This window comes from Lissotriton helveticus, chromosome 3_1, assembly GCF_964261635.1.
Source record: "Lissotriton helveticus chromosome 3_1, aLisHel1.1, whole genome shotgun sequence".
In the NCBI taxonomy this organism is placed as follows: domain Eukaryota; kingdom Metazoa; phylum Chordata; class Amphibia; order Caudata; family Salamandridae; genus Lissotriton; species Lissotriton helveticus.
This window is the reverse complement of record NC_136061.1, coordinates 579,602,965-579,619,468: the sequence shown is the minus strand read 5'-3', so window position 1 is coordinate 579,619,468 and position 16,504 is coordinate 579,602,965. Positions and strand designations below refer to the sequence as shown.

Here is a 16,504-nt window from a genome sequence, read left to right as displayed (position 1 = left end):
CCTTTCAATTTAAATCTTATGGAAACATCTCACAGAAATACACGTAAACGTGTGGCTCAGAGGATTGTGATTTTCATTTATTTTCTTCATTTATGAAAGCGTACTACTTTGGCCACGGTTTTGAACAAAAAAGATAATTTAATTGTAATAACATATTTGAGTTATGTATAACGAAATGTATGTTATTCGGATGTTGAACATAATCCAATCAGTGATACTTTGGAGAACATTCAAGTCCTGTGCTGTTACAGACTTTTTTTTTAAACAATTGCAGTGTGTATGGTTGTGGATGACAGGATATGTTATTTTATTAATTCCAATCTTGTTTTCATTGAAATCTGTGTTGAAGACAGGAAGGATGCATTGTCTGATCAGATAACAGTAACAATTTACAAAAGAAAGATGATATATAAATCGATTTTTGAACAGAAAAATAAAGATTAGAAATGAAAATCACAATCCTCTGAGCCGAGGGTTTCAGTTTCTAGTAATAGTTTTTTCCTGCCTCAGTAACCCTATTAAAGCAGTGGGTTCCATTAAAAAATATATATATATCTCCACGAATAAGACCACCTCCACCATGCAGTACTTTTACTCTGGGACCCCATCGAACCCTTGCCCCCCCGTGTCTTCACCAATGTACTGCAACCCATCAGTTCATCACTCGCATAGATCCTGATCCTTGACTTGCATTTTAATTAATATTTACTGCTGTTTTCACCTTGGTCGCGCGTCTGCCTGTAGCGCTCCGCTGTGCTCCCCCCTCCGCCTCCATTTTGATTGTTGTTGTGGTCCTCGTGTGCCCGCCCCGCCTCCCAGCTGAGACGCCCTCGCCCCTCCCCCTCCTCTATCCATATATGACAGGAGTCCCCGCGCGCAGCGTTTACGCGCAGCGACCGCACCCAATCCGCGCCCAATCCGCGCCGAAGGTGCGCCAAAGGTAAGCCCGTCTACGCCCGTCCGCGCCTGGACCGCGCCCAACGCCAGACCCCCTGCCCCTCGCACTGCCCAGCCCTCCCGCATTACCTACGATGCCGCCACCCTCCTAGCCCTTAACCCCGGTCGCGCCCCCAACTGCGTCCAAGCCGCTCCTGGACACACCCATGGACCTTTCTCTTGCTACTCCTGCAAATTCATCGGCACCGACAACTTCTCCGCTACGACCACACCACTGATTCCCGACCCCAACCACCTACAATGCATCCTTCTCAACACCCGATCGGTCCACAGACACGCCATTGACCTCTGGAATCTACTAGACACCATCTCTCCAGACATCGCCTTCCTAACAGAAACATGGATGAACGCTTCCTCCGCCCCAGACATCACCATTGCCATCCCTGAAGATTATAAGATCACACGCAAGGACCGTACCAGCCACACAGGAGGAGGAATCGCTATCGTCCATAAGAAATCCATCCACATCTCAACCAGCTCAGACGTCAATCTCGCCAACTCTGAACACCTTCACTTCCAGATCCACATCGACCCAAAGACCACACTCAGAGGCACCCTCCTCTACAGACCACCTGGACCCCGCGCAAAATTCAGTGAAGACATCACGGACTTCATCACTCCACACGCGCTCCCATCCAAAGATTACATCCTTCTGGGAGACCTCAACTTTCACCTTGAAAAGAACAACGACCGCAACACCACCACCCTCTTGGACAACCTCGCCAACCTCGAACTTAAACAACTGGTCACTTCCCCCACCCACATCGCAGGTCACACACTCGACCCCATCTTCACCTCCAGCAATCATGTCTCCTTCAGCCACACTACGGATCTCCTCTGGACTGACCACAGCTGCGTTCACTTCACCTACAACAAGCCTAAACCCATCAACCACCTCCAACCAACTCTGCAAAGAAACTGGAACAAAATCACCATCGACCAGATCTCCTCATCGCTCCTTCTAAACACCCCAGCCCACTCTTCTAACCCAGACCAAGCCGCCGCCAACTTCACCCTATGGTTATCCAACACCGCCGACACCCTAGCACCACTGAAAAAACGTCAAAGCAAACCTGGCAGCAAGAAGGCCTCATGGTTCAACGATGATATTAAGAAGTCCAAGAAACTCTGCCGCTCCCTGGAAAAGGCCTGGAAAAAAGACCCAACCACTACCACCAAGGACGCCTTCAAAAACGCCACCCGCACACACCACCAACTAATCCGGAAGGCCAAGAAAACAGCATTCAAGGATCGACTAGACAACAACGCCCACAACAGCAAGGAACTTTTCAACATCGTCAAGGAATTTACCAATCCCTCAGCCAACTCCAACGACATCACCCCCTCTCAAGCCCTCTGCGACTCCCTGGCTTTATTCTTCCACAACAAAATTGCAGACATCCACAACAGCTTCGACAACCAACCCGGAGACCAACCCACCCAACCATATGCTGAACATTCTTCCCCCTTAAACACCCTTAACGACTGGAACCCAATCTCCACTGAGGACACCATCCGCCTGATGAACTCCATCCACTCAGGATCCCCCACAGACCCTTGTCCTCACCACATCTTCAACAAAGCAGACTCCATCATAGCACCGCACCTCCGAGACGTCATCAACTGCTCCTTCAACTCCGCCACCTTCCCGGAAAGCTGGAAACACGCTGAACTCACCGCCCTTCTGAAAAAACCCACAGCAGACCCCACCGAACTCAAAAATTACCGCCCCATATCGCTCCTTCCTTTCCCGGCCAAAGTCATCGAGAAAGCTGTCAACAACCAGCTCGCCGCCTTCCTCGAAGCCAACAAATCCCTCGACTCCTCACAATCTGGCTTCCGAGCAAAACACAGCACTGAGACCGCCCTCATCGCAGCAACAGACGACATTCGAACTCTACTGGACAATGGAGACACAGTCGCCCTCCTCCTCCTCGACCTCTCTGCAGCCTTCGACACAGTCTGCCACAGCACCCTCTTACAACGCCTCAGAAACATCGGAATACAAGGAAAAGCTCTTGAATGGATCACCTCGTTCCTCACCGGAAGAACCCAGAGAGTCCGCCTTCCACCATTCAAGTCCGAGGCCACTGAAGTCATCTGCGGCGTACCACAAGGATCCTCACTCAGTCCCACCCTCTTCAACGTATACATGAGCCCCCTCGCGGCCATCGCTCGCCAACACAACCTCAACATCATCTCTTACGCGGATGACACTCAACTGATCCTTTCTCTCACCAATGACCCCAGCACCGCCAAAACTAACCTACATGAAGGAATGAAAGAAGTTGCCGAATGGATGAAACACAGCCGTCTGAAACTCAACTCAGATAAAACAGAAGTCCTCATCTTAGGTACATCCCCCTCGGCATGGGACGACTCTTGGTGGCCGGAAGCCCTTGGAAAAGCACCCATCCTGACAGACCACGCACGGAACCTAGGCGTCATCCTGGATTCTTCACTTTCTATGAACAGACAAGTCAGCGCCGTATCCTCATCCTGCTTCAACATTCTTCGCATGCTCAAAAAAACATTTCGCTGGATCCCCACCGAAACCAGAAAAACAGTCACCCATGCTCTGGTCACGAGCCGACTGGACTACGGAAACACCCTCTACGCAGGTACTACTGCTAAACTCCAGAAGAAACTCCAACGAATCCAAAACGCCTCAGCCAGGATCATATTAGACATCCCGCGTAACGAACACATCTCTGGTCACCTGAAAGACCTCCACTGGCTACCCGTCAATAAAAGGATCACTTTCCGACTGCTAACCCACGCACACAAATCACTCTACGACATCGGACCAGAATGCCTCAACTCACGTCTGTCCTTCTACACCCCCTCCCGCCAACTACGTTCTTCCAGCCAAGCCCTCGCCACCGTACCTCGCATCAACAAGACCACCATGGGAGGCAGATCCTTCTCATACCTGGCAGCTAAAACATGGAACTCACTCCCCACTTACCTTCGCCTTACCCAGAACCACCTAGCATTCAGAAAGCAACTTAAAACGTGGATATTTGACAAGTAATCCTTCTCCCCTCCCTCAGCGCCTTGAGACCCTCTGGGTATGTAGTGCGCTATATAAATTATTTGACTTGACTTGACTTGACTTGAATGCCCTGTCTTAACAGCCATCTACCCTGAAGTCAGGAATCCTGTTACAGTACTTTCCCTGCTCAAGAAACCATCGGCTGACCCAACAATGCTTGCCAATTGAAGATGCATCTCTCTAATACTGTACCCGATGAAAGTCCTGGAAAAGGTGATTAAGAAGCACCAACCATCTTAACACACGCCAACACCTTGATGTCACACAATCAGGCTTCAGATTTAACCACTGCATGGAAACAGCTTTCATCGCAGCACTCTTAACCTGACATGTCATGATATTGGAATCTAAAGACTTTCGCTCTGATGGATATGTTCCTTCCTGACTGGAAGAACCTAGTCAGCCTAGCCCCTACTGCTCACATGCCCACAACCTCATCTGTGGAGCATCACAAGGATCTCTCAACCCTACCCTAGCTTCAATACTTACATAATCTTGGTCACAGGCATCATGCACACCCATGAGATCAACATACTATCCTACGCCAAAACTCAGCTGATCCTCTCCCTCTCGAACAAAACTCCCAACACTTAGAACAAGTTTGCCAAAGTTGCCAACTGTGTGAAGACCACCTGTCTCAAACCAAATACTGACAGGACGGAATGTGTTCTTTTTGGGAAGAACTCATTGCCGTGGATCTCCACCACCCATAAAATAGTCACCCAGGTCTTCGTCACAAAAAAGTTAGACTACGGGAACACCCTTTATGTCGGTAAGAGCAAACAACTTCCCAGGCGACTCCAAGCCATTCAGCAGCCAACATCACACTCCACGCCACGCCACGCCACACGCACAACACGCTGCAGCTCAGGGAGCTCCACTGGCTTCCAGTACACAAACGAGCCCGGTTCAAAACTCCTCAAACACACCTTCAAACCCTACCAAACACTGGCCCAAATGACCTCAACCACCGAATCTCATTCACAAACCTACCAGGCCCCTTTGCTGTGCAGGACACCGACTCCCAATCATTCCTCGCATATGCAAGACAAGAGACGGTGATTGGGACTTCTCCTACATCGATCCTAAAGCCTGTAACGACCTGCTGTTTCACATTTATTATTGGAACTTATTGAGTGCCTCAAATCACCCTGAACGTGTGTCTCTAGGCGCTGTTGCCAGTCTTCTGGCAGGAGTAGGAAAAAGATATTGACAGTGACCTAAGACAAATCTAAAACATCCATGTTTTAAGAGTTTGTCATTGGCGCTAGCACGGAGATGTAAAGAGAGCTTATTCCAGTAATGAGGGGATAAATATGAAAATGATATACTCCCATTTCTGTCAGTAGGCCTCCGGTGGGTGTGTGACAGAAGTTTCCTGCAGTACCTTAAGCTCATGGTGGGGGCACACCAGTTATGATTTATCTGTAGATACTGGGGACTATTGCCATATAGGGATTTGTGGGACAAGCAGAGAAATTTAAATTGTGCATGCTTTTTTATTGGCAGCTAGTGTAGGCTTCTTATGATGGGTCCCGGAGGAGAGAGGGGAGGAAGATGGCATACTAAACGTGCTGCAATCTTTTGTACCACCTGCAGTTTTGAAAACAGTCCTTCTTTCGTGGAGGCCATTAACGTGTTTCCTTAGTCTGGGCGAATAATAATAAAGGCCGCCATGTCTTATATTCTCATCAGAGCCGCCATGTCTTATATTCGTGAACACTGCAGGCAACTGAAGACATGGCTCTTCAAACAAACTTCCAATCACCAGTCCTAGGCCAAGGTAGAGTTGCACCTGCTACAGCTCCAGGATACCCCACGAGCGATAGTTCTTTACAAATACTCATAACATAACCGGTGCGTAAAGGACTTTTCCGATCTCGTCAGGGTGAGTAAGCGGTATACCAAAACAAATACAGTACATCTCATGCGAGTACAGTCATTCGGTGAATCCTATGGACGAAGGACTAACGAATAAGTATATAAAAGTGACTATAGTAAGAAACATACACTTTTTTTTTTATTTCAAGGAGTTTACATTACTTCACCGTAGCTGCCAATAGCTTGTCAAAAATACAGCAGTGCCAAGCCTGCGTTTCTTAGAACGATAACAATGGTGTCAAGACGTGTTGGAAGAGTGGCCAGAGGAGGACTTTTGCACCGGCATTGTCTGCCGGGTACCTTTTGTACAATTTCATTGCGCACTCTAAATTCCATTGCTGCGAAGTAACACATTGGATAATTGCTGCATGTTGGATAAATAGTACATTCTAACTTAAGGGCTGGCCAGCGTAGCTCAATGATAGGCACGTTGTCCAACACCGATCGGAGTTTCAAGTCCCCTATCACCTCAACTCCTTTTTTTTCTAGACTACCTTGGTGCTGTAGTGACACCGAGTGGTTATTTAGAGTATTACATTCTACCACAGTCGAAAAAGTTACAACAATGATCTCTGTGCAAAAATGCGCATCTTGTACCAGTATCTTTTATTTGGTGTTGTTATACAAGAGAAGGAAGGGCGTGGACGTTGTCTCAAACTAGATTTCTGGCCTGAAAAGGCTTCAGAAGAGAATGTTATTATATACAGAATGCGTAAACAAGTGTAGAAGAAATCTGGATCTAAAATAATTCTCTTTCTACGTTTCAGGCCCGATCAATGAAGAGAATTTCTTCGAATGGGAAGCCCTAATCATGTGAGTTTTCTGTGTACATTGCTGTTCGTATGGTTGACTGTGCTAAGTCGCGTGTCGAGTCTTATCTGTTGGGTGTCTATGGTTCCCACTCATTGCACAGCTTTAAGTATGGGTTGTTTTCAACTTGCGCTCTCCCCACGGTATCCCTGTGACCACTGGGCTAATGGCAGAGAGGTTTTCTTCTTCCAATGCGCTCTTCAAGTTGTCATGGGTTGCATTCCATGGCTACTAAAGTCCTTCCATTTAAGAATAAGAGCAGTGTTCTAAAGCAATTTGACACACTGGAGATGGTTAATGTGGACACAAAACCTTTTTAGCAATGCATAGTGTGTTTTTTAATATGTACTCCCAGCGCTAAATGTGCTGTCCAACGAATGCTGCGCTTGACGTCCTGTAGTATGCATCTGATAATCTTGACCTGTGTGGACACTTTTGAGAAGCCCTGAGAAACAGATAGCACGCTCCAGCAGATATAGCATCCTCTATAAATTAATGGAGGAGTATTTTGCCACTTTAGACAAGAATTAGGTGAGCTTGCCTTGTGGGTACTGCCCACCTAGTCAATGTAATATATCATAGTTCATTTGTCCGTTCTTTCTCTCTGTTTGTTCCCTGAATTATGTTGTATTGCATTTTATTGTGTTGTCGCATTTATATAGCGCTTACTCTCTTATATAGGATGCTCAAGTGCTTAGTGCTTACCACCCAGGTGTCAAGCTAAACCTTGCGTGGAATTTGGTTGGAAGAGTGTTTACTTTTTTTAGAACCTTTGTGGGAAGTCTTTTCCTGTTGTGTTCTTATTTTGTGTTTGGGTCGAGAGCTTAGCAGGCACTTTTATTGGTTTCTGCAGGCCCCATCATTAGGTTTATGATTAGTTTTTATCCTGCATCCACGCTTTTTATGCTGACCTTGACAAGAAGCTGTCCACTCTGAGATCTTATATATCTGGGGGATGCTGTGTTATAGACAGTGGCGGTCGGCATGATTTGCGGGTGGCGGGGCGGGTGCGGGCTTGCTGGGGGGTTAGGGGGTGTAGGGTGTGGAAACGGTTAAAAAAAAATGCAAAACTCACCTTGCCGCACCAGTCCTGCGTCTCTGCTCCTGCTGTCCTCGTCATACCGAGGCACAGGAAGCACAGAATAGCCTCCCCTGACCAATCACAACTCTGCTGCAGTGTTGTGATTGGTAAGCACCCAGGCTCCCCTGATCATGCAGCGTTGTGATTGGCTGTGAGTGTCCTAGTTCAATTCTCAACCAGGGAATGGGGGCCTGGGCTTCTTCTCCGAGCAGGCTGTAATGCGACCTGCAGGGAGAACAGGGAAAGTGCGCATGACTGGTTTAGGCGGCCCGAGAGGGCCAACCAAACAATCATTGCGCACAATCTCTGCCATAGCGGAGGAGCCACGCCTGGTTATAGAGTAATAGCTAGGGGTGCGAGAGACTGAGTAATCCTTTATATGGCTGTTCTCATCTATAAGATGTGAGCTAATCCTTGGAATATATAACTAGTCGAGCTATGCAGGTGCAGATTATGCTGGAGTCCTCCAGTGGTCAGCTGTCTGTAGCAGATCTCTTTAGACATGGTTAATTTGAGCCAATGGTTTTTCAGGGACTGGCACTTCCTTTTCCTCATTAGGCATTTCCCCACAGCAAGAGAGGGAAAAACACACAAAGTTGAAAAAACAAGGAAGAGAAGATGGAAAAAATCATCACAAATGGGAGCAAGCAGGATCCTGCAAGAGAGGCGTAAAAGGGAGGGAGTGCCAGGCAATGGATTAAAGAGGCCTGAGGTGAATACAGGAATATGCAGCCTCTTTATTCGACACTCTGTGCCATCCACAGGCTTCTGAGCAGGGCTTTGGGCACCAGTACTTACTCTTCTACAAATCAAACTCGGTATACAAAGCATGCCTGTCTAATTGATATTATGTGGAAAGTTATAGTGGGTTGGCTGATTACACCCCATTCATAGAAGCGGCATCAACATTTCCTATTGGAAAGTCTGGATTGCTCTAAGTACTTGATAGTTGGAGGGAGGATATGGTGCCTCTGGTGAAGATGGGTTACCTGTGTCTATCATCACATTGCTGTCAATTTCTGAGAGGCAGGTATATGGTTGTGGTAAATAAACTTTTCGAACGCTTGCCAGAACAAGTTACTTAGAGCGTCATCTTGGAAATTGCCATGTTTCCACCTTTGTCTGAATTTCACCTGCTCCTGGAATACCTCATTTCTTCTGCTTGGCAAAGAGTTTGAGTTTTGCCACTTTGACTGAAAAAGCTACGCTTCCTGTAGATTTGTTTTTGTGAGGGAGATGATGATCCGAGGTGAGAATCTGAAGTGTAGTGTTCTGTGTATATTGTTTAAACTTGTGCCTTAGGTATAATTGCCGTTTTCCCTGAGGATGCAGAGTACCATGAACATTGATCAGTAAGCCACAGGTAGCGAGTGAAGGGCCTATAAGACTGGTGTCTTGCGTTCCCTGGGGTGTGGGCAGAGAAGAATCCTTGCAACAGTATTTATAGGATGGAATAGGACAAGGTTGGAGAGGAGCAGCACCTTACTAGCATGGATGCGTAGTCTGTCTTGGCAAAATCTTCAATATACATGGTTTTCACTGATTTCTTAAAGAGGACACCTGCGCTTCCTCTTGTCTAGATGCTTCAGTTTCTGATGTTGAAGTCCATATTCAGTTGGATTGGCTTCATGATATGGGGGTGGCATCGGCACTGAGCCAAGTTTCTGTGATGAAGGTGAGTTTGGTTGCGGTTTTCAAGAGTAGGTTAAAGATGCTCATATGATTTTTGGTCATGGATCTTTCCTTGGGAATTTGGCAGCTGAACATCTGTATTGGTTGGTTCCCCTGTTACATTGATGTGGAAGGACTTCCACGGATGCTAATTTAAGAACTTGAGTATGACAAAATGCTTTTTAGAGCAGAGTCCTAAGCTTGAAGTAAGGCAGTCTTCATCTGTGTCAGCATTTAATGATATGATCCTTTATATAGTTTCCATTATAGCGAAGCCTTCTGAACTGAACTGGATTGCCTCATTAACCTCAGTGGTCTGCTGAGGACCTTCTCATGTTAATAATGTCATCAACCATTGTAGTAGGTTCCATGCAAGCCTGTCCATTTCCATATCTGAGGTGGGAACATGCATGCATGTATGTGATATTTGTACACTGCAAACCTAGGCAAAAAAAGCAGCAGAGGGAGGCAAAGATCTAGTCAATGGAATGGAAGGGTAGCTTGGTTCTTCAAGGAGAAGCAAACTGTTATTTTGCTCATGGGGATAATTAGACCAGTTAGCAGATACAGTTTCATTGCCGTCTTGACCACTGGATTCAGAGAAGACCGATCTGCCACTCAATCCATATGACCAACAAGTTGTACTAAAAATTCCGTAGAAATAAGGGTTGTAATTATTATGGCGATTTGTTAACTGTAAGCGCTTAGATAATGGGTGCTATTATTTATATTATCCAACTCATTCTTACTGATAGTACCTCCTTTTGAAGTATGGAAATCTATGTTTGCTCTGCCTGTATTCAAACCTTTGACATGTACTTCTCCAGGTGGTAGATTGGACCACTGAGCTGTGTACTTGGTTGTGCGGGTGTAAAGAACATGCATATTTAGCATGCTACAGAAAATGATTCTGAATCTTTTACATTGGGGATGGACGGGGAAGCTTATAGAGTAGCTGGCCTCAGCTGCATGCTTTTGAATTGTGATCTTTCTTTAAGTGGGACCCTAGGGAGTGACAAGAGAGCTGGTGTTAGATAATCATTGCACCTTAGACTGAAAAAGAAGGACTGAGGTTAAGAACCACCCATTCTTTACTGATTCTAAACAATTCTCTGGAGGATTTTCCAGCTTCTAAGACACATGATTGAAGCGAGGACCCTGTTACGCAGTACTTACAGTGAGTTTTTGAGCACTTCCTAATTTTGGCAAATAAGGTAATGAAGATGCTACCATTTAAGGTGTATGCAGTATAGACAAGTGAGGAAGGCTAAACTAGATTTTAGGTTGCCTAATTCCGAAGCAGGTACTAAATCACCAACTAAACCACATTCACTTCATTGTTTTTGACAGGATCATTCAGATGCCTTAAATTAGACATTTATTGTCAGACAAGGACATTCTTTGGACTTGCCCTAAAAAGAGCTTTATTGGAGATATTTAACACATTACATTAGATATTCTAGATTTTAATTCTTGAATCTAATACGCGTTTATTGAAGTATTTAATCTTAAAGACCCCCTTCCTACAGCTAGGATGCATCTGTCCTCTCTTTCGAGTAATTTGTGCGTTGCGGACGTCTTCCTTTGCAGGGTTTTCTGGGAAGGGGGAAAGACTGCAGAAAAGCCGACAAAATGATCACAGGACAGAAGTTATTGTTAACCAATTCCAGTCCTCTCTCAGGGTCGGTTTAAAGGGAAAAATGTCTAGAAAGAAAAAACTTTTATGTTGAATTTTTTTGATACTACTGCAGTACCAGTGCGATTAATTGATAGCCACTTCTGCGTCAGGATTAAATATAAACGTTTATTGCAATGAGTTTATCTAAACTCACTTCACTACTTTCTTACTTTCTCAGACAATTGCACATTTTGAAGGTAAAGTATGCTGAAATGCGATCAGACCTATACTTTGCCCTTTTTGTTTTGCAGAAGAGTTTCCTTGCTCTGCGTGGAATTCCCCTTTCTTGGATCTGGGATTAAGGTTGTGGTTTTGGTTCTTTTTCAGCTGCTCTTCTTCTTACCACAAAAGATACAGTTTTCACGAGCATCAAAAAACAATTATTTTGGAATTAGCTGCATTCTCAACCTTTCTTGTCACAGGCTTTGTTGGCAGACACTTGCATTATTGTTTTGCACTGCTAGATGTTTCCGAATCTGACCTGATGTGCACACAACCGATACTTCATAATTCTCTGCGCTTATGATTCTGTTCTGTGATGTACATCTCTGTATATAACTGAACCACTGTCCTGTAAGAAGGTAGGGACTTGCTCATGATGTAGAAAAGTTGATCTGCTACACAGTATTTTCATGTATCGTTTTTTGTAACGTGAGGTTTATTGAAACATAATCTGATTTTGAGGTTCATTTTTATTGTTTGTCTAGTTTATCCTTCTGAATGACTTTTGCTATGTGTTTTCATATTACAGGCATGTGGTGGACAGTCACTGTGCATGCTTTACATCGGTTTCCTCAACACTGATGGTCTTTGCTTAAAGTGGTAGTTCTATGCTGTCTCTATTGTGACACTGCTGTAGTAAAGAACTGCAGAACTCCGTTGAACTTGATAGTAGATCGAGTTTATCTGTCGGCATAAACCCTGTGACATATCAAGACATTGTTTCCTACTACCATTGCACCATCATTTGTTACTGCTCCTCTTGACCGCATACTTTGACCCCCTTCATTGCCTGCTTATACCTGTTTATTGTATTACCCTCCATGGTGGAGAAGCGTGGCTCAGTGGTTAGAGGCGGCAGACCCGGAAGCTGAGATCGACCATGGACCAGGGTTCGATTCCCCGCCTCGGCGGGTCTCGGGCTCAAAATTCCACGGACTCGACAATTCTCGCTCTGGTGCCTACTCAACTCACGGGGTCACACTCTGCGACTCTGGGCAAAAGCTTGCTTAATCTCCACTACGGCCCCTCGCGGCGGGATGCCTGGCTTTCACCTTGTGGACACCCTGCCGGGGTTTCTCACAGGGGAATACCAGGACGGGTTCCCTAAGCAAGCGCCGGGACGCTTACGGGCAGCTGTTCGCTTTACAAGTCCAGCACATTTACATTACATATGGTGTAATTGCCATGGAATCTGCGATCAATCCTGTTTTTTTTTTCTCCTACCTACTTGATGCCGATTTTGCATTTGTCATTCCTTCAATCCTAATGTAAAGCGCTCTGATATCCATCAGGATCTTGTTCGCGCATTATAAAACTTTATAAATAAATAAAGTAAGCAAGGCTCAAACAGGAGCTGACCAAATGCATCAGTAAACACTTGACCTAAGTGGTCATAATATATGACCTAGTCAACATTCCCTGGTGCATCACAAGGCTGAACACTATTGACCAAGCGCTAGTCAACTTGCTTACCAATTTTAGGTGCGAAATGTGTGACTGTCCCCATTATCCCTTCACTTGTTGCACAATTGGCTGTGCATAAGGATTCCTGAACATTGAGAAGGCTGCAGAAAATGTCCAAATCCTCAAGCGATGTCTTTCTGACAGGTGGTAGTCAGCCTCCTACATAAGTAGTTCTTTAGTAGTTCAAATACTTTATTCGACATTCTTTCATAGAACCCATAAAAGTAACATTAATAAAATACAGCACATTCAATGACTTAAAAGCAATAAGTTGATAACAGTGTTTCACAATGATGAAAACAATTTAAAGGCGGCATTAATGCAAAAAGGGGAGGAGGCTAAAATGACCATTAGAAAAGACCGTTAAAACACAATAATTTTAAAAATCCAAACATTTTCTGTAGTTCGTTGCACATTTCAGGAAACCGGCCACAAACGGAATACAGTCAGGTTTAAGCAATTGCAGATAAAACAGAGCGGGGCGTACTTGTACAAAATTTAACTTTTTAAAAAGAGATTTTAAATAAATAGTCCTGGGCATTTCATAATATTTACAGAAAAACATGAAGTGAAGTAAATCCTGTGGAGACTTAGAGTCGCAGCCACAGGATGCCAACACACTTCCTTTATGACTGCCCCATGGAACTGCCAATAAGAAATGAAGAAGGTTAAATCTGAACCTAGTTAATAGAAATCGCTCATAAGCGGGCAACGGCCACAATAGATACGGCTCTATATCTGGAGTGGTTTTGAGTATCAAATGTGTCCTCACACTAGGTTTCAACAGTTCTTTCTCTTCTCTTTCCATTTTCCTAATTTGTGTGAAGGAATGCTTTACAAGCGCGACATCCAGACTATTAATACCTTCAGGACTTAAAAACAAGTCCAAGCGTCCCAACTCCTAAAAACGGGTTTTTAGATATTTAACCCAGGGAATATTTATCATATGGTCAAGACTCAGTAAGTATAGTGTGAGTGAGGTTTAAGTGTTTGTTGAGCCAGCATTGCAACCAAAATTTAAGCGGACGTAAAGCCAAAATATCACTTAAGTAGGGCATGCCGGTTTCTTCATGGACAAACAGGTTCGCAATCCCCTTTGGGACGCTCAGTAGTTGTTTTAGAAAGTTGTTTTCTGTCACCTGAAGACCTACATAAATAAACATCCCAAATCTTGGTGCTCAAGGTTTGTGAAGAGGAATTTTGGCTTTTGTTTAATCCTTAAGAGGGTTTTTTAAATCTGAGCGCTCTGTTGTGTTAAACCAAAAAATAATATCGCCAAAGAAGGATTTTAGGATATCACTGCTCATTCATCATCAAAATGGCTCAAAGAAAGAAACTTCACAAACTTTTAGCACTGTACAGGAGAAGGACCCATTATTTTCTGAAGTCATGTCTGTCTCTGCTGCTTTATTAACATGACAGATCCTCATTCAACGTATATGCTATTACAACCTTTTAAAATGAGAGACTATGTAATGACAGGATATGAAAGTCAATTTAAAAAACCTGCCCGGGGGGACACAGGTCTGGAGAGCATACACTTAGGCCATGGCATCTGCCAGGAGCAGTAATTGACTCGCCATGAAGAAGTACAAGAGGAGCCTTTATACTTTGAACTATAAATAATGCACTGAGGACAGTGACTGCATCTCAGACTTTGCAAAATAACACAGCTTAAATTGTGTTTGCATCGCCTCTTTACTTGCATGAGACAAGTCTGTTAAACTACAGTAGTTCTCAGAATTAGGATGCAGGCACCGTTGCTGTTGTACAGAAGCATTGATTATTTAACTATTTGAACTCTCCCGAGAATATTCCCAAATACTCTTCGATTAGAACACCTATATCCTGGAATCATATTATCCTGGCCCTTGTAATTTTAAAGGTATTTAATGGAGGGTACTACTAACTGTGAGTAATTGTGAGCATGTTTGTTACCTCTGATTACCCAATGTCCTATCTTGGTGGTTACGTGCATGTATGGGGCATGGAGTAGATGTAAAGAATCTTCAAGCTCAAATACTCTGGTGGCCTAAATACTGCGTTTTTTATTATTCAAGACTTGAGAAACCTCTATTCTAAGTGTGCTTGTACACGGGATCAGGCTCTAGAACGTACACGTTGCAAAATGTGTCTAGTCCTGGACACAAATCCCTATGTAAAATTAGCCTTTAAAACTAAGCGGCTTAAACCGCATGCAGCTTTCAGTGCTGGTGTGATGTTTTGGGGGGAAAAAACGCTTCATATTCCTAAATTAAATGAGCTCCCACTGTGCCCAACCTGGAAATCACATCTACTGAAATTAGTCACTTTTTTATTTTGCAATGATTCTGAATTGAAATTTGAAGTTCACACTTTTCAAAGCAACGAACAACACACGTTTTACAGGAAGCATAGGAGCAATGCAGGCCCTCAACCTCTCGGCCTTTGTTGAACAATAAGAACCCCCTAAGCACAGCCCAATCCCAATGAGGCCCTTGGAAGCATGCCAGAATGAAACCTCACACCCAGATCCCCTTACATTAACCACTTGTCACATTCTAAATAAATGCATTGGTGGAAGTTTATAAGCGCCCCTGGAGTTCTGTGAATCAAAAAGAGAAGTGTTCTGTGGGTTTGTGTGCTGGCTGCTGATTTCAGGGTGAATATTACCTGTCAGTCAGACGTGGGGCCCCATGGTCTTTTGAACCACTCGGTTTGTGGAATGGTGAGAATGACGTGTGGTGCTCAGTGAAATCCCTACAGGTTGAGCAGAGAAGCCTCTCCTAAGACGAGGAAAGCTCTGCAGACACCTGCCTGCTCCTCCCTTGACGTGCAGCCATTAAAACCTTAAGACGTGCCCCGCGGGCGCGCGGTTAAATTATACCCCGCACGCCCTGTTTATTAAGGAGAGCGCTGTGACCTTGGGAGGACTTTAATGTGCAGCCTTTGATTTTCCACCCTGTGCTGTTTGAGCGCAAGCCGGGACGAGGGGAAAAGAACACGAAAACAAGAAAAGAGCAAGTTAAAGACCGTACTCTTTTGATGTGTGTCTGGAAGGGAATTTTAACAGTTTATCAGCGGTTCTGAGTGGGGATCAGTTAGGCAGTTGGGTAGGTGGTGAGCAGCGCAGATGCTTCAACGGTGAAAGCGTCCTCATGCCCCAAAGCAGACCACTGCATTATGAGCGTGGTCTGGAAAGGACACACAGCATTATTTTTATTCTTTATAAAATTGGAAATCCAGAATAATTTTAATATTAATAATAATCGCAATAATAGTCATTGTTTAATATGGAATCAACTCCACCTTGTATATATTTTAATACTTTCTATCATTGTTTCTCAATAAAAAAATAACAAAAAAAAGAAATTAGAAATCCACAAATAATTGAAAATGGTTTGGGTAATATTTTTGAATGTAGGGTAAATGCTCACTTCCAGTGATTTCAAAGCTGGTTCATTTTAATTTACTTTACCTCCATTGGGGACAAAAGAGCTGCACGATCTCGGTGCCGTATTTGGAAATAAGGAATCTTTAGGGCCTTTTAAAAGATCATGTTTATTTTGAAGGGCCTACCGTTTTTAAATGCTTTCAGTCTAGAAATTGCATTGAAAACCCATCACCTGTCTGCACATGCTGAACGAGGCATATGTGTTAGGGATCTTTAACACTCGATAGCAGCATGTTTAATTCGATCCGTGTA

The 16,504-nt window shown here is 44.4% G+C and overlaps 1 protein-coding gene across 1 annotated transcript in view; it reads left to right on the top strand.

The window, feature by feature from the left end:
• The window catches only part of UBE2G2 (ubiquitin conjugating enzyme E2 G2), a 359,465-nt gene that overhangs the window by 132,321 nt on the left and 210,640 nt on the right, over positions 1-16,504 (top strand). The window contains exon 3 of the mRNA XM_078680545.1: positions 6,661-6,706. Coding sequence (XP_078536671.1) covers positions 6,661-6,706 — 46 coding nt within the window. The remainder of the gene's footprint in view (positions 1-6,660; positions 6,707-16,504) is intronic.